Source organism: Amblyraja radiata, chromosome 34, assembly GCF_010909765.2.
Source record: "Amblyraja radiata isolate CabotCenter1 chromosome 34, sAmbRad1.1.pri, whole genome shotgun sequence".
Classification (NCBI taxonomy): Eukaryota; Metazoa; Chordata; class Chondrichthyes; order Rajiformes; family Rajidae; genus Amblyraja; species Amblyraja radiata.
The window spans coordinates 21379687-21398618 of NC_045989.1; the positions used below are offsets into that span (position 1 = coordinate 21379687).

The 18932-nt window shown below is 45.7% G+C and overlaps 1 protein-coding gene across 3 annotated transcripts in view; it reads left to right on the forward strand.

The window, feature by feature from the left end:
• atp8b4 (ATPase phospholipid transporting 8B4 (putative)) overlaps window positions 1-18932 on the forward strand; it is a 147774-nt gene that overhangs the window by 89019 nt on the left and 39823 nt on the right. For all 3 annotated transcript variants that reach the window (XM_033050630.1, XM_033050631.1, XM_033050629.1), the window contains exons 11-15: window positions 7896-8054; window positions 9179-9267; window positions 9768-9964; window positions 11392-11600; window positions 13802-13845. In XM_033050630.1, the coding sequence (XP_032906521.1) occupies window positions 7896-8054; window positions 9179-9267; window positions 9768-9964; window positions 11392-11600; window positions 13802-13845 (698 nt within the window). The remainder of the gene's footprint in view (window positions 1-7895; window positions 8055-9178; window positions 9268-9767; window positions 9965-11391; window positions 11601-13801; window positions 13846-18932) is intronic.

Genomic DNA, 18932 nt, shown 5'->3' on the forward strand with positions numbered 1-18932 from the left:
CATGATCATATTGAATGGTGGTGCTGGCTTGAAGGGCCGAATGGCCTACTCCTGCACATATTTTCTATGTTTCTATGTTTAATGTGAATTGCCATACGATGATGCAACTGCAAATGAGCAAGCAAGATAGGTATGTGCTGATCTCATTCATTGCCAGCTCTTGTGTATTCTTTAAACATTTTAGCTCGTGACTCCAGATTACAGAGCCAGCAAAGGCATTGCTCTGTGTTGAACATTAATCAAAGATTGTAGGTTACTCACCATGACAACCCAGCCTCTTGACTTCTGTAATACGACTGTCAGGTTCCTGTTGAACGTTCTGTTATATTATAAAGCAAGTGTGTGAATTGAATGATTGAAAGTTGCAGCATGGAAACAGGCCCTTCGGCCCACCGGTACTAATAATTCTTGATTAGTACAGGTGCTTAGTACAGACAACAGTGGACCATGATAGCCTCCATTATGGTCTGAAGAAGGGTCTCGACCCGAAACGTCGCCCATTCCTTCTCTCCAGAGATGCTGCCCCACCCGCTGAGTTACTCCAGCATTTTGTGTCCACCTTCCATTTAAACCAGTATCTGCAGTTCTCTCTTCCACATTATGGCCTCCACCTGCCCTTGATCATCTTTGCTAGCTTTTGATTTATTCTTTTACATACCTTTCATTCAATTGCTCTTTGTATCTCTTCATATCTCTAGTTTCCCTCTCCCCTTGCCTCTCAGTCTTGAGCAAGGATCTCGACACGAAACATCATCTATTCCTTTTCTCCGTCCTTCCACCCCCCCAGTTCTCTTACTACTTTCACTGTCCTGAATAATTTTACTGTTTGTATGCCTCGTTGTCACCTTCCCCTCAGCTGACAAGGAACGATTGAAGATTTCCTTGAGCATCGTCTGTGTGGTTCTGTCCTTTTCACACCTTACATGCTCTTTGTACCCTTCCATATCTCTAGTTTCCCTCTCCCCTAAAGGGCCTGTCCCACGAGCATGCGACTGCATGCGGCAAGCGCGACCTAACGTGGTCGCTTGAGCCGTACGGCCTCGCGGGCTCAGTCCCACTTTGAGTTGTGCGGAGCTGGTCCCGTCATCGCGTGGGGCTCCGAAAAACTGACTCTGTCCAAATATTCCGCGTGGCAACAGCCTGCCGGCCCGCAGCCGCATTGTGGCCGTACGCAGCGTCTTGATGCCGTATGCAGCGTCTTGACACCGTACGCCTTCGCTCAAACTTCACGTCAACTTGTACGGGATCACTCGACCTCCGCGCGGCCCCCGCTTCGGGTTTGGTCGCGCTTGCCGCATGCAGTCGCATGCTCGTGGGACAGGCCCTTAAGTCTGAAGAAGGATCTCGACCCAAAACATCACCCAAGCCTTCTCTCCAGAGATGCTGCCTGTCCCTCCGATTTACTCCAACATTTTGTGTCTATCTTCGGTTTAAACCAGCATCTGAGGTTCCTTCCTACACATAAAATATCCATGGACCTCCGTTGGGAAATTTAATTGTTTAACAGCTGGCATAAACATTTTTTTGGACTAATAGGCCTTTCTCACGGGGCGACTTGACGCAAGAGGTAACCAGAGTTGAACATCGTGGGAACCTCGTACGATAACCGTACGGCATTCGTGGACCACCGTGGACCACCGTGGCGCTAACGGCAGGTAATCGTGTAACTTGTTGACTCGGGAGAAAATTCAAGCAAGTTTGAATTTCTCCAAGAGTGACTTGTACACTTGTGGTTGAAGATTGCAACATTATATGGACGTAGTGGCCAGTGCGATATCCGTAATAACTCTTGCGTTTACCGTGGGAACTCCTGCGAATGGTGAACCCGGAAGCTGGACAGAGGGGACAGAAGGTGAGTAATCTGGAATGAACATGGCTGTTAGGCTGGGATCATTCTCTGCGAGATGATCTTAGTGCGGGAGACAAGTGTAGGAGAGGTGTACTGACTGTGTGGGCAGAACTTTGGAAGTGATTGCCCACCATTCTCAAAAGCCGCTGTGTCTCCCTGTCCCTCCAACTCCAGAGGAATCCGCTCCCCCTCATCCGCAACCCGGGTTCCTCTGGAGTTGGAGCGGGGCTGGGCTAGATCTGCTGCTGGCTGTGAGTCTCTGGGATCTCCGTGCTTGCAGTCGGTGTCCCGTTGGTCCTGACGTCTCCGGTCATCCCCCTGGACTGGAGCTGAGACTGGGAACTGTACCGCCCTTGCCCCCTCCCTCTGTAACTGCAAACAACCCCACAGTTCCCAGTCTCAGCTCCTGTACAGGGGGGTGGCCGGAGACGTCACAGCCCGAGCTGCGCCCCCTTATCCGCAACCCCAAGAACAAGACGTACCTTGCACACCATCAGCTTCTGTCCCTACGGGGAGCGTGTTCCTCTGGAGTTGGAACGGGGCTGGGCTGCTGCTGGCTGTGGGTCTCTGGGATCTCCGTGCTTGCAGTGGGCCTGGGGGTCGGTGTCCCGTTGGTCCTGATGTCTCCGGTGACTGGCACTGACCTGCTGGCATCGCCGACGTGAAGACAGTGCAAAGCCCCCGCGCCGGTGCAATGGGCGGGGAGCTGGAGAGGGGAGGGAAGGGGTCACACACATGGCCGGGAAGCAGAGGGGTGTAGGTGAGGTGAAACTGAAGGGAGCGACAATCTGCTGCTGCCTGCCCGCTGAGTTAAAAAGTTCCCACGCAAGACTCACGATACACTGTATATCATGACCGTAGGAACTTTTTAACTCAGCGGGCAGGCAGCAGCAGATTGTCAATTCTTTACCCCCCCCGCGCAATTACCTTCTCTTTTATGAATGGGGATTCACAATGTTCATTCAAGATTTAACGGGAAAGCTCGGGAGACGAACAAGTCACTCGCACAAATAACAGAAATGCCGAGTACCCGTGGGAACTCTTTATCTACCCCCCGTTATATCGTGTGATATCGTGCTAGACCACGACCACTTCACTCTGGTTACATCTTGCGTCAAGTCGCACCGTGAGAAAGCGCTTTAAAGGATAATTTCCCAGAATAATGAGATAAAAATTCAGTTGGACAACATCCAAGGTTCTGCCTCCGACCAGAATATACATTGAGAACCCACGGAGGGGTAGTTGACACTGTTTGCTGACTTTCCGGTTTAAAATGTTGGCCAATTGTGGTTTTAACAGTGGTTTATGGTTATAAAAGGGAACATAAGTGCTACATGTGAACTCCTGTTACAGTCTAATCTTCCTTGTCCCGATATGACATTTAAACAAAAAGTTTCAGAATAGTTTAAACTTTCAGAGATACAACATGGAAACAGGCCCTTCGGCCCACCGAGGCCATACCGACCATCCATCAACAGTCCCAACTTTTGCATCCACTCCCTGCACACGAGGGGCAGATTACAGAGGGCCAATTAACCGACAAACCCGCATGCCTCTGAGATGTGGGAGGAAACCAGACTGATTTTCTGGGATGTCAGGACTTTCATACGAAGAAAGACTGGATAGACTCGGCTTGTACTCGCTAGAATTTAGAAGATTGAGGGGGGATCTTATAGAAACTTACTAAATTCTTAAGGGGTTGGACAGGCTAGATGCAGGAAGATTATTCCCGATGTTGGGGAAGTCCAGAACAAGGGGTCACAGTTTAAGGATAAGAGGGAAGTCTTTTAGGACCGAGATGAGAAAATAATTTTTTACACAGAGAGTGGTGAATCTGTGGAATTCTCTGCCACAGAAGGTAATTGAGGCCAGTTCATTGGCTATATTTAAGAGGGAGTTAGATGTGGCCCTTGTGGCTAAAGGGATTAGGGGGTATGGAGAGAAGGCAGGGATGGGATACTGAGTTGGATGATCAGCCATGATCATATCAAATGGCGGTGCAGGCTCGAAGGGCCGAATGGCCTTCTCCTGCACCTATTTTCTATGTTTCTATGTTCCTATGAAACCGGAGCACCCGGAGGAAACCCACGCGGTCTCAGGGAGAACGTGCAAACTCCACACAGACAACACCCGAGGTCAGGATCAAACCAGAGTCTCTGGCACTGTGAGGCAGCAGCTCTACCAGCTGTGCCATTGTGCCACCCAGATCAGCCAGTTGTGCTCTGATAACTATTATCAAAATGTATATGACATCATCTATTTAGTGATTGAGGCTAAAAACCAAGACCGATTGAAGCGCTCATTTGCAGGTGAGAGGGACAAAGTTTAAAGGAGACGCATGCCGTGACCTCAGTAACTGGCTTTAGATAGTTCTATTACATACTGGAACTGTTCCCAGAAATAAATTAGGAGCGAACTAACTCATTGAGCAGTAAGACCTATTTGTTGTGACAACTCTTAAATAGCTTCTGCAGAGCAGTCACTTTCAGCTGAGCACATATAGTCCCCAACCAGGTGACTCCAATGTTCACTTGTATGCTAGGTTGTACACTAATGGGCTCCAGGGGTAACGAGGTGGGAGAGGCAGTACCTCTTGTGAGGGGCAACCTTTTCACACATACGGTGGTGGGTATATGGAACAAGCTGCCAGAGGAGGTCGTTGAGGCAGGTACAAGAACAACATATAAAATACATTTGAACAGGTACATGGATTGGAAAGGTTTAGAGGGATATGGGCCAAACATGGGCAGGTGGGACTAATGTAGATGGGGTATCTTGGTCAGCATGGGCAAGTTGGGCTGAAGGGCCTGTTACCGTGCTGTCTAACTCTACGACTATCTGGCTATAAAACTCCAGAAAAGTTCCCTGAATACCTCAATGGAGTTAACTGATACTGCGCCTGCCTATTTTAGTTTAGAGATTTAATTTAGAAATACAGAACGGAAACAGGCCCTTAGGGCCCACCGAGTCCGTGCTGTCCACCGATCCCCGCCAAATTTACACCAAGGCAATTAACTCACGAACATGTACATCTTTGGAGTGTAGGTGGAAAATGAAGATCTTGGAGAAAACCCATGCAAGTCACGGGGTGAAAGTACAAATTGTGTGCAAACAAGCACCCATGGTCAGGGTCGAACCCAGGTCTCTGGCGCTGTAAGGCAGTAGCACTACGCCAATCTGCCGCTCATGTTCTTGTTTCGTTTAGAGGAGATACAGCATAGAAACAGGCCCTTCAGCCCTCCATGTCCATGCCGACCATCGATCGCCCACTCACACCTGCTTACACAAGTGGTCATTTTACAGAGCCCAGTTCACCTACAAACCCGCACGTCTTTGGTGTGTGGGAGAAAGCCGAAGCATCCGGAGAAATCCTACACGGTCACAGGGAGAACGTACACACTCCGTACAGACAGCACCCATAGTCAGGATCATACCCAGGTCTCTGGCGCTGTAAGGCAGCAACTCTACCGATACGCCACTGTTCTGCCCCTAACCTATACTTTAAAACTCTGCCTAGTACCATACGACCTCTATTGCAATGTTATCCTCAGCCTTTATCTATTTCTCTTGTTAGGTATTTCCCCCTCTTTCTCTGAAGTATTGCTACCCGCTCTCTACATATTTTCATCGTATTGACAGGAAATGCGCATGACAAAGATTAAGATGAAAATGACAAATGAGGCTGGAGCGTAGTAATTATAATTTGCGGAATTATTACATGCAGTGACTGACCAAGTAGGTTTAGAGGGATACGGGTCAAATGCGGGCAAATTGGACTGGCTTACGTGGAATATCATTGTCAAAGGGCCTGTTTCCGTGCTGTTTGACTCTCTAACTCCATAAAAGGAGAAGAGGTTTTTGTTGAAGATAAACACAAAATGCTGGAGTAACTCAACAGGACAGGCAGCATCTCTGGAGAGAAGGGATGGGTGACGTTTCGGGTCGAGACCCTTCCTCAGACTGAAGTAGTCCATGTTTGTAATTGCTGAATTCTTTGTTGAGACCGACTTTTGGAAAACACCTCCCCTTCCTTTTAACTCCTGATCAAATGTGTAATTTGATTGAGTCAGTATATTTCTTGGTTCATTTATTTGCTAACTCGCCATCTGGTGTTGGGAAGCTTACCAGAACCTGACTGAGGAAAACTGTCTGCCTTGGGAAATGTCCTGGCAAGGAAACAAATCTCATCAGTCGAAGACCCAAAACATTGAACAGAGTTTAGTGTTACATTCCACACTCCAGTACACACACTGAACTTTCTTTCTCATTTATTATATTGTTTACAGAGTACTATGTTTACATCGAAGATAGGCACAAAAAGCTGGAGTAACTCAGCGGGACAGGCAGCATCTCTGGAGAGAAGGAATGGGTGACGTTTCAGGTCGAGACCCTTCTTCAGGCTAGTTAGGGATAAGGGAAATGGGAGATATGGATGATGATGTAGAGAGACAAAGAACATTGAATGAAAGACATGCGAAAAGTAACAATGTCAATGTTACATATTCTGTTGTGCTGCTGCAAGTAAGAAGTTCATTGTTATTGTTCATGACAGTAAAACACTCTTGTCTCTTGACTTGTCATCAATCTGAAGAAAAGTCGCAACTTGTAACATTAACCGTCTATTCCATCCAAGCCGAGTTTAATTTAACTTTATCGGCCTTCAATGCTGCAGTATATCGTTAAACTAAAAGTTGTGCCCTATATCCTGTAGCTTTCCACTGTGGATGGCTTGATAGTAATCTATAGTCTTTTTAAATGTACAGCATGCAAATAAAAGCTTTTCACTATATCTTGTACACGTGACAATAATAAACAAACTAACATTAGTCGAGCACTTTGTCTACCATTCAATCATGACTGATTTATCTTGCCTTCTCTCCATAACCCTAAACACCCGCACTAATCAAGAAATGTTATATCATACGTTGTTTGCAAGCAGCTAATTAAAGTGGTATTTAGTTTAGAGATACAGCACGTAATCAGGCCCTTCGGCCCACCGAGTCCACGCCGACCAGCGATCCCCGTATATTAACACTATCCTACACACACTAGGGACAATTTACATTTATACCAAGCCAATTAAGCGACAAGCCTGCACGTCTTTGGCGTGTGGGAGGAAACTGAAGATCTCGGAGAAAACCCACTCAGGTCACGGGGAGAACGTACAAACTCCGTGTAGACCAGCACCTGCAGTCAGTATCGAACCTGGGTCTCTGGCGTTGTAAGGCAGCAACTCTACTGCTGCGCCACCGTGCACCTGATGAAAATATTTAATATTTTTTCGTATTATATCACACAGGCAGGAACTGGGGATATCATTTAACCCGGATTAGCTCGTCATAAGTGATAGGAGCAGAATTAGGCCATTCGGCCCATCAAGTCTACCCCGCCATTCAATCATGGCTGATCTATGTCTCCCTCCTAACCCATTCTCCTCCCCACAGCCCCCGACTTTACTCGGATGATGCTAGGATTGTCCAGACTGTTTCAACTGCAGCTGTATAACTTATATGAAACGCAAACTGCTGGATTAATGTATCGGGTCACGACGTTTCGGGTCGGGACCCGTCTTCAGACTGAGGAATGGTCCCGTCCCGAAGCGTCATCTATCTATGTCCTCCACATATGCTGTCTGACCCACTGAGTTAATCCAGCACTTTGTGTTTTACTCAAGATTCCAGCACCTGCAGTTCAGAAAGAACAAAGGAGGACCCGGTGTGGGGGGGACCGCCGTGAGGGGGGGAGGGGAACAAAGGGAGAACTGCCGAGGGGGGGATTTGTATCTTGGTGAGCGCCCTTTATGTGGCAACTATTTGCATACCTTGTTTATGCGATCAAAGAATTTCACTGTGACTTGTCCCATGTGACAATAAAGTATTCAATTCCTTGTGTCTCCTGTATAACTTGCACATATTTTAACTGACTGGATGGCACACAAACCAATGCTTTTCACTGTACCTCAGTCCACGTGACAATAGTACGCCAATACTGTTGGGTGGGTTTTGTACGTTGTACTGATGTAGTTCTTGTCTCATTTTTGCGGCAGGCGAGATCATTTGCGAGCCGCCCAACAACAAACTGGACAAATTCACCGGGACTCTGTTTTGGAAAGACAAGAAATATTCACTTAATAATGAAAAGATGCTTCTGCGAAGCTGCGTTCTGCGAAACACAGGGTGGTGCTTTGGTCTGGTTATCTTTGCAGGTAAATTCCTCTTATTCCTATTAAATAAAGCTACTAATGGTACAAGTACTTGGTGTTATGCTGGGTTTCCGGAGCGTTGAGGTGTTCAGCTTTTTCTGGGATCTACCTAGTGGGCATGTTCTGGGCATAGTTATAGAGTCACACAGCATGAAAACAGGCCCTTCAGCCCAACCTGTCTATACCGACCAAGATGCTCCATCCAAGATAGTACCACCTGCCCTCATTTGGCTCATCTTCAAAAGAACTCGGCCCATCCAGTCTACTCCGCCATTCAATCATGGCTGATCTCTGCCTCCTAATCCCATTCTCCTGCCTACTCCCCATAACCCTTGACACCCGTTCGAATCAAGAATTTGTCTATCTCTGCCTTAGAAATATCCACTGACTTGGCCTCCACAGCCCTCTGTGGCAATGAGTTCCACAGATTAACTACCCTCTGACTAAAGAAGTTCCTCCTCACCTCCTTTCTAAAAGAGCGCCCTTTAATTCTGAGGACATGACCTCTGGTCCTGGACTCTCCCACCCGTGGGATCATCCTTCCCACATCCACTCTACCTATGCCTTTCATTATTCTGTAAGTTTCAATGAGGTCCCCCCTCAACCTTCTAAACTCCAGTGAGTAGAGGCCCAGTGCTGTCAAACGATCATCGTATGCTTCTAAACTTTTCCTATCCATGTACCTGTCCAAATGTCTTAAATCTTGTTATTGTACCTGAATTTCAATCGTCTCGGAAAGCCATCCATCCATGTGACTTGACCCCCCCCACCCCTCCCCCACCCCTCTTTGTTTTCATACAGAACGTGGTAGATAATGGAATGAACTGCTGAGGCAATAACAATATATATAATACATTTGGGCAGATGCATGGATAGGAAAGGTTGAAATGGATATGGGCCAATCCAGGCAAATAGTACGAGCATAGATGGGGCATCTTGGTTAGACTTTACTGACATAGCATAAAAATAGGCCCTTCGGCCCACCGAGTCCGGGCCGACCAGCAATCGCACCGTACACTTGCAACATCCTACACAAGGGATAATTTACAATTTTACTGAAGCCAATTAACCTACAAACCTGCACGTCTTTGGAGTGTGGTAAGAAACCATATATCCTTGTTTTCTAGGACCTGATACCAAGCTAATGCAGAACAGTGGACATACCAAATTGAAACGAACAAGTATAGACCGTCTGATGAACACCTTGGTCCTGTGGGTAAGTTGATAACATCCTGTGAAAATTTCAACCTTATCACCGAGGGCGACTAAGAAAAGTCTCCGTGCAATAAGTTTACGCTAGAGGCAGGAAACATGTTCCCAATGTTGGGGGAGTCCAGAAAAAGGGCCACAGTTTAACAATAAGGAGTAAGCCATTTAGAACGGAGATGAGGAAACACTTTTTCACACAGAGTTGTGAGTCTGTGGAATTCACTGCCTCAAAGGGCGGTGGAGGCCGGTTTTCTGGATACTTTTTAAGAGAGAGCTAGATAGGGCTCTTGAAGATAGCGGAGTCAGGGGATATGGGGAGAGGGCAGGAACTGGGTACTGATTGGGGATGATCAGCCATGATCACATTGAATGGTGGTGCTGACTTGAAGGGCCAAATGGCCTACTCCTGCACCTATTGTCTATTGTCTAAGTGCATACGTTCCAGGAGTGGAATCCGACCGTTTGGCTTTTATCTTTCCTCATTGACAACAATAATTTTCTCCTCAGATCTTCGGCTTTCTCATCTGCATGGGAACCATTTTAGGAATTGGAAATTCCATATGGGATACCGAAGTTGGAAAGAACTTCCGCAGCTACCTGCCCTGGGACCGATGGGTAAAAAGCTCAATTTTTTCTGGATTTCTAAGTTTCTGGTCATACGTAATTATCCTGAACACAGTTGTGCCAATTTCGCTTTATGTCAGGTAAGCAAGCCAGTGTTATCAATTGAATCGTTTTACTGCCTAGTCCTTATTATCATATTAAAATATGTTAACAATAGTATTATTTCCCAGAAAACATTCATGCAAATTTGAAAAAAAAACCACTGTGGTATTCATCGGCCATCTTATTAACTTGATCCATTAGAGTTAAAGAGACCTACAGTTGTACAACAACATGACAGGCCCTTCGGCCCGACTTGTCCATACTTGACCAACTGAGCTAGACCCACTTACCTGCATTTGACCCAACTCTCCCTCCAAAGGCCCTGTCCCACTTATGCGATTTTATTGGCAACTTGCCCGCAGGTCGCCAAAAAATTTCAAAAATGTTGAAAATCCAGCGCCGACCAGAAAAGGGTACGACTCTTTGGGCGACTGACTACTCACGACCATACAGGTGTCACGTGTCGACATGTCATGGGACATCAAGTCAACTCCGCCATTCCCTCATGGCTGATCTATCTCTCTAACTCCATTCTCCTGCCTTCTCCCCATATCCTCTGGCACCCGTACTAATCAAGGATCTTTCTGTCTCTGCTTAAAAAATATCCTTGACCTCCACTGCCGATGTGGCAATGAATTCCACAGATTCACCACCCCCTGACTAAAGAAATTCCTCCTAATCTCCTTTCTAGTGTGTAGCTTGAGTGTGAAGCAATGCACAGAAATGCGTGTGTGTCTTACAAGCTAACACATGAAATATTGGCAAATGTGTTTAGATGAAGATTTTAATTTGATTATTGAAGCAACATATGGACATATCTGTTATATCTCCAGTCACTTATGTTACAAGCAAACATAATGCCCCTGTCCCACTTAGGAAACCTGAACGGAAACCTCTGGAGACTTTGCGCCCCACCCAAGGTTTCCGTGCGGTTCCCGGAGGTTGCAGGTGGTTGCCGGAGGTTGCAGGTAGTGGAAGCAGGTAGGGAGACTGACAAAAACCTCCGGGAACCGCACGGAAACCTTGGGTGGGGCGCAAAGTCTCCAGAGGTTTCCGTTCAGGTTTCCTAAGTGGGACAGGGGCATGACGCTTCATTCTTCATTAAGTGTTACTTTTGATTTTTTTTTAAAAATGGTTGACATTAAACATTGACTTCACTGCTGTTTGTGTGGTGATAATTTAAATTCAAGTCTGATAATTTAAATTCAGTGAAGGAGGGTCCCAACCCGAAACGTTGCCTATTTCCTTCTCCCCATAGATGCTGCCTCACCCGCTGAGTTTCTCCAGCATTTTGTCTACCTTTGATTTTTCCAGCATCTGCAGTTTTTTCTTAAGCATTTAAATTCAAAATGTATTTTGAGGTGCTGCTTTGTTATATTTTTAATTGTAGCTCCCTGTCAATTATTTTGAAACTAGTATCGAAACTATGACCTAAATTTCCTTTTGATTTTTGTCTCCATTTAAGCGTTGAAGTCATCAGACTTGGACACAGTTACTTCATAAACTGGGATCGGAAGATGTACTTTGCACCAAAAAACACTTCAGCTGAGGCACGGACCACAACTCTTAATGAGGAGCTGGGCCAAATAGAATACATCTTTTCAGACAAAACAGGAACACTGACGCAGAATATCATGATTTTCAACAAATGCTCAATAAATGGGAGAGCCTATGGTAAGCTGTTGGTGAGGCTGCATTTGGAGTATTGTTGCTTGGTTATGCTCATCCTGCTGTGGTAAAAGTGTCATTAAGCTGGAAAGAGTCCAACACTTTGTGCAAAACCTGTCCAGGTTCTCCTCATATCTCAAACCCTCCCTGTCCCAGTCACATCCCTGCATTGGTGCGAAATGGACTGAATGCACAAGGTCCAATTGCTGTTCTGTTGCCCGGACTCGAGGAACTGAGCTGTCGGGAGAGGTCGGGCAGGCGAGGACATTCTTGGAGCGCAGGAGGATGAGGAGTGATTTTGTAGGATTATGAGGGAAATCGATAGGATGGATGCAGGATTTCTCCCCCAGAGTAGGGGAATCAAGAGCTAGGCGACATCAGCTTAAGGTGAGGGGGGGGGGGGGGGGGGGAGATTTAATAGTAATCTGTGGGGGAATTTTATCACACAGATTACTTGGAACGAGTTGCCAGAGGAGGTAATCATGGCAGGTGCAATAACAACATTTAAAAGACATTTGGACAGGTGCATGGATAGGAAATGTTTAACGGGATATTTAACAGTTAACAGTTCAGTTTATTGTCATGTGTACCGAGTTACGGTGAGAAGCTTTCGTAGCGTGCTCTCCGGTCAGCAGAAAGACAACACATGATAATAATCGGTCTCAAACATGGGCGAACATAGGCTTAGATAGGGCACTGTTTGTCCTTGATTCCCCTGTACAATATTGAACAGTATATACACATGGATAGTGCTTTTATTGTGATGGTGCAGTTCATCAGCACCTCAAAACGATTAAAATCTAGATTTTCACATTTAAAGATATTTTTATATTACAGCGGTGCAGCGGTAGAGATGTTTCCTTACAGCGCCAGAGACGCAGGTTCGATCCTGACCACGGATGCTGTATGTGTGGAGTTTGTACGGTCTCCCCGTGACCGCGTGGGTTTTCTCCGGGTGCTCAGGTCCCCCCCCCCCCCCACACTCCAAAGACGTACAGATTTGCAGGTTTATTGACTTTGGTAAAAGTGTAAATTGTGCCTAGTGTGTCAGATAGCACTAGTGAATAAGGTGATCGCTGGTTGGTTGCGGACACGGTGGGCCGAAGGGCCTGTATTCGCGCTGCATCTCTCAAAATAAAGAAAGATTACCAAAGTTTAAAATATAACATTTATGAATTAAATTAGGCAGTCATGCCTTTGAGCAGCTTTTCGTATGGCAATCTGCCAAGGAACATCGTGTGTGCAGGCAGGTTTTAGTCTACATAAAAACCAGTGCTTATGAGGACCACTTGTTACCACGCTGTTCCTATCTGCACTTTAATTTTTATCATGTGGGACTGAGCGCCAACTGGTGGAGGATAAAGGTAGAACAAGCACTTATCCACTCTACATCCAGAATAAACACCATGCATACTATTGTCAAGGAATGTGTGGAGTAAGGCACGTGCAAACCTCTTGGCAATGTGAGAGTTATGCCCCTGTCCCACTTAGGAAACCTGAACGGAAACCTCTGGAGACTTTGCGCCCCACCCAAGGTTTCCGTGCGGTTCCCGGAGGTTGCAGGTGGTTGCCGGAGGTTGCAGGTAGTGGAAGCAGGTAGGGAGACTGACAAAAAACCTCCGGGAACCGCACGGAAACCTTAGGTGGGGCGCAAAGTCTCCAGAGGTTTCAGTTCAGGTTTCCTAAGTGGGACAGGGGCATTATATTTCCATCTGTGTGACTTTTAGATTAGTTTAGAGATACAGCGCGGAAACAGGCCCTTCGGCCCACCGAGTCCTCGCCCACCAGCAATCCCCTCACATTAACACTACCCTACACACACTAGGGACACTACACACATCCCGAGCCAATTAACTTATATACCTGTACGTCTTTGGAGTGTGGGAGGAAACCGGAGATACCGGAGAAAATCCGCGCTGTCACGTGGAGAACATACAAACTCCGTACAGACAGCACCTGTAATCAGGATCGAACCCGGGTCTCTGGCGCTGTGAGGCAGCAACTCTACCGCTGCGCCACCGTGCCGCTCCGTGACTTCTACAGAATGTTACATTTCCTATGCCATTAAACACCTTAGGTTTTTTTTTTTATTCTTATGATGAAAACAGGTTTCTTCTCCCAAAGAATGTGGAGAAATTTTCCAGCATCTGCAGTTGCTTTTTAAACGTGGAGAAATGTTAATGCTTTTCTGTATATCTTTTGTTTAGGAGATGCCTATGATGAACTGGGCGGAAAAATGGAGATCTCTGAGGTAGGACTCCAGTAAAGAATATACTTGTGGAATCATTTGAATGCATAGCTGATATGATTTTATCTTTTTTTTTCTAAATTGAGATGTGCGGGATTGTCATTAGATTATCTGTCGTGTGTGATGAAAAGTATTGTTTATAGTCTCTCTGTCCCAACGAAAACCCCACATTTTCTTGTTCCTTTTTCATACCCTCACAGTTGTACAAATACTGATTAACCCAAGCCACAACCAAGATTTTGGCTTGGTTTAGTTTAGTTTAGAAACAGGCCCTTCGGCCCACCGGGCCTGCGCCGACCAGCGATCCCCGCACCTTAACACTATCCTATACACACGAGGGACAATTTTTACATTCACCAAGCCAATTAACCTACAAACCTGCACGTCTTTGGAGTGTGGGAGGAAACCGAAGATCTTGGAGAAAACCCACGCAGGTCACGGGGAGAATATGCAAACTCCGTACAGACAGCACCCGTAGTCGGGATCGAACCTGGGTCTCCGGCGCTGCATTTGCTGTGAGGCAGCAACTCTACCGCTGCGCCACTGTGACCGCCAGCAAAGGCTATAATCTATGAATTAACAAAAATTGGACTGAGTATCTTCTGCAGAAATCCATGATGGGTCAAATGAGGCAACAAATTTCTCTTCCCTTAAATGATTTTTTCTGCAGTTTCTTTAGTCAGAGAGTGATGAATCTGTGGAATTCATTGCCACGGAAGGCTGTGGAGGCAATGGATATTTTTAAAGCAGAGATTGATGGATTCTTCATTAGCACGGCCTCACAACGCCAAGGTTCGATCCTGACCTCGGGTGCTTACTGTTACTGTTGAGTTTGTACGTTTTCCCTGTGACCATGTGGGTTTCCTCTGGGTGCTAAGGTTTCCCCTCCACATCCAAATTACATGCAGGTTTGTAGATGAATTGGCCTGCTGCGTAGATGAGTGGCAGAACTGGAGGGCGAGGGAGAGATGATAACAGTATGAATAGAGTAAAGTTAGATTAGATAAGTGTAACATTATTGTGAATGGGCGACTGATGGCCAGTGTGGACTAGTGGGACACAGGGCCTGTTTCTGTGCTGTATATCCATGCTCTGAAAAAGGTCTTGCATCAGTGCTGGTGTAATAACCAACTTTTACCGACTGACCACAAAATCAATGCCAATTTGTACACTTTGATATGTCATTTGATTGATATGTTTTTAGGTCAGAGGAATGTTAATTGAACAGTGATCCTAATACCATTGGGAGTTTAGTTAATATTCATCATTCAGGAAACACTGCCTCCTATAGGAAGCATTTACTATTACAGAAATTATGACGGAAGTGTTGGTGACTTTGTTTAACGAAAACAATATAAGAAAGAATAAATAGACCAACCAAACAGTGTACTACATAGAATAGCTTGATGTTGCTGAATGAGGTCTGGTTATTCTTGATTGGTGCGGGTGTCAGGGGTTATGAGGAGAAGGCAGGAGAATGGGGTTAGGAGGGAGAGATAGATCAGCTATGATTGAATGGTGGAGTAGACTTAATGGGCCAAATGGCCTAATTCTGCTCCGATCACCGAGACGCAAATATTAATAAAATGTCAACGGTTCAAAGTACTTTATTGTCACATGTACCTAAGAACAGTGAAATTCCTTTTTTGTATAAAGTTTAGTAAAAATCTCACTATACATGGGCACAATGTACAAGAGTCATAGAGTGTAGTTTAGTTTAGTTTAGAGATACAGCGCGGAAACAGGCCCTTCGGCCCACCGAGTCCGCACCGACCAGCGATCCCCGCACATAATCACACTAGGGGCAATTTTACATTTATACCAAGCCAATTAACCTACACACCTGTAAGGCTTTGGAGTGTGGGAGAAAACCCACGCGGTCACGGGGAGAATGTACAAACTCCGTACATACAGTCAGGATGGAACCCGGGTCTCTGGCGCTGTAAAGCAGCAACTCTACCGCTGCACCACCATGCCGCTGAAGGAATAGTAGATTACACTGACACATTAGACAACAGTCGCCACATTTCCCGTGCCATTTTGTATGATTGAAGTCCAAAGTTGTTAAAAAATATCGAATCTTAACTTGGCCTACAATTTAGACATTTGTTGCCTCAGCAAATGTCCAAATTGTACAAACTAATTATTGCTAGAAATTTGCACAAATTTAATTTGCAACAGCTCGGGTAACAATGATGGACGGGCAACATTTGTTGAAATAATTAAAGCATATTAAATGTGCTGAAGATAAACACAAAATGCTGGAGTAACTCAGCGGGACAGGCAGCATCTCTGGAGAGAAGGAATTGGTCACGGTTTGGGTCGAGACCCTTCTTCAGACCTGAAAGGTCACCCATTCCTTCTCTCCAGAGATGCTGCCTGTCCCACTAAGTTACTCCAGCATTTAGTGTCTATCTTCGGTTTAAACCAGCATCTGCAGTTCCTTCCTATATATCAAATGTGCTGTATTCTCAAGGTCAACAGTTGGTAATGCAAATTTATCATGTAAAAACCTTGTAACCTCATACCCTGGTGGTCTAAATTATTAACTTGCAATAGATCCAGTGCTTGTCCAATTTGGTGATGTGTCACTGGGTCATGTACTGCTTAATTAAATTGTAATCTAAAAATGCTGTCGTTAATTTTGTCCACATTATTGGGTAAATTGCTTCGTTGATCCAAATGTCCATTTGAGAATAATTCCCATGAATATATAATAATAGTCAATCTTGTATGCTCCAAAATTACTGGCAAAATAATAGTTTTTACTGCACGTTCTGGGGTCATAAAGCCTCGGAAATCCGTGATGGGATAAAGTCGTAGAATGATAGAGCGTAAAAATAGGCCCTTCGTCCCAACTTGCCCATTCCGACCAGCATGTCCCATCTACACTAGTCCCACCTGCCTGCGTTTTTTTGCTTTTCAAATCTCTTCCATGAGGGGTATTGATATGGTGAACGCACACAGTATTTTATCCAGAGTAGGGAAATCAAGAACTGGAGGGACAGCTTTGAGGCGAGGGGATAAAATTTAATAGGAATGTGAGGGGCAACTTTTTTGCAGATGGGTAAATGGAAGGAGCTGCAAGAGGAGGTAGTTGAGGCAAGTACAAGAACGACATATAAAAGATATTTGAACAGGAACATGGATAGGAAAGGTGTAGAGGGATATGGGCCACACGCAGGACTAACGTAGATGGGGTATCTTGGTCAGCATGGGCAAGTTGGGCCGAAGGGCCTGTTACCGTGCTGTCTCTGGCTGTAAACTTCAAAAAAGTTCCCTGTTGTAAACTAATGAATACCTGAATGGAGTTAACTGTTACTGCGCCTGCCTAGTTTAGTTCAGAGATTTAGTTTAGAGATACAGCGCGGAAACAGGCCCTTCAGCTCATCGAGTTCACGGCGACCAGCGATCCCGTAAACTAGCGCTATCCTACACACTCGGGACAAATTACAATTTTACCCAAGTCAATTAACCTACCAACCAGTACGGGAGGAAACCGGAGCATCCAGAGAAAACTGACGCAGGTCACGGGGAGAACGTACAAACTCCGTACAGACAGCGCCCGTAGTCAGGATCGAACCCGGGCCTCCAGCGCCGTGAGGCAGCAACTCTACTGCTGCGCCACCGGGCCGTTTCTGTCCTCTTTTAAAGTGTTAAATTCTTCCTGTATTTTAAATGATTATAATTAACACTAAACTTCTGTCAATTTAAGGTAAATGATTCCAAGGAAGCACCCTCTAGATAAGTAGGGATATTAATTGATGATTACACAACGTTTAATTATGTTTGCTTATCCACAGTCTATTAAGCAGACCACAGCCGTGCGCTCAATGTCTAGACAGTATTGGGCCATGCAGTGATAAATGACGTAACATTTCTGTCACACAAGTGCCAAGTAATCTCCAACAATAACGAATCTCTCTCCAATTGAGACTCAATAAAGTGCTGGTCAGGCCGCATTTGGATTACTGTGAGCAGATTTGGGCCCCATATCTGAGGAAAGATGTGCTGGCTCCGGACTGGGTCCAGAGGAGGTTTACGAGAATGATCCCCGGAATGAGTGGGTTAACATATGATGAGCGTTTGACAGCACTGGGCCTCCACTCACTGGAGTTTAGAAGGTTGAGGGGGGACCTCATTGTAATTTACAGAATAATGCAAGGATGCCTAGTTTAGAGTGGATGTGGGGAGGATGTTTCCACTGGTGGGAGAGTCTAGGACCCGAGGTCATGGCCTCAGAATCAAAGGGCGCTCTTTTAGAAAGGAGGTGAGGAGGAACTTCTTCAGTCAGAGGGTGAATCAGTTAATCTGTGGAACTCATTGCCACAGAGGGCTGTGGAGGCCAAGTTGGTGGATATTTTTAAGGCAGGGACAGACAAAGTGTTGATTAGAACGGGTGTCAAATGGGTTATGGGGAGAAGGCAGGAAAATGGGATTAGGAGGTAGAGATCAGCCATGATTGAATGGAGTAGACTCGATGGGCCGAATGGCCTAATTCTACTCCTATAACTTGTGGACTTGTGAACTACTGCAAAGACAACACGGTATTAATGTTCAAATCTGAATAAAAGCATAACATTTTTGGAATAATCAGCATGTCAGGTAGCCTATGGGGAGAGTGGGTGGCACAGTGGTTGAATTGCTGCAGAATTAACAATGAACAATTCATCTTTTTAGGTTTGAACATAGGTGAACACCAAATAAATTGGGAAACTCTTAATTCCACTTTTGAATCAAAAGAGAAAGATCTAAGAACCCAAGTTTGACTTACACAACATAATAATAATAATAATAATAATGGATGGGATTTATATAGCGCCTTTCTAATACTCAAGGCGCTTTACATCGCATTATTCATTCACTCCTCAGTCACACTCGGTGGTGGTAAGCTACTTCTGTAGCCACAGCTGCCCTGGGGCAGACTGACGGAAGCGTGGCTGCCATTCTGCGCCTACGGCCCCTCCGACCACCACCAATCACTCACACACATTCACACACATTCATACACAGGCAAAGGTGGGTGAAGTGTCTTGCCCAAGGACACAACGACAGTATGCACTCCAAGCGGGATTCGAACCGGCCACCTT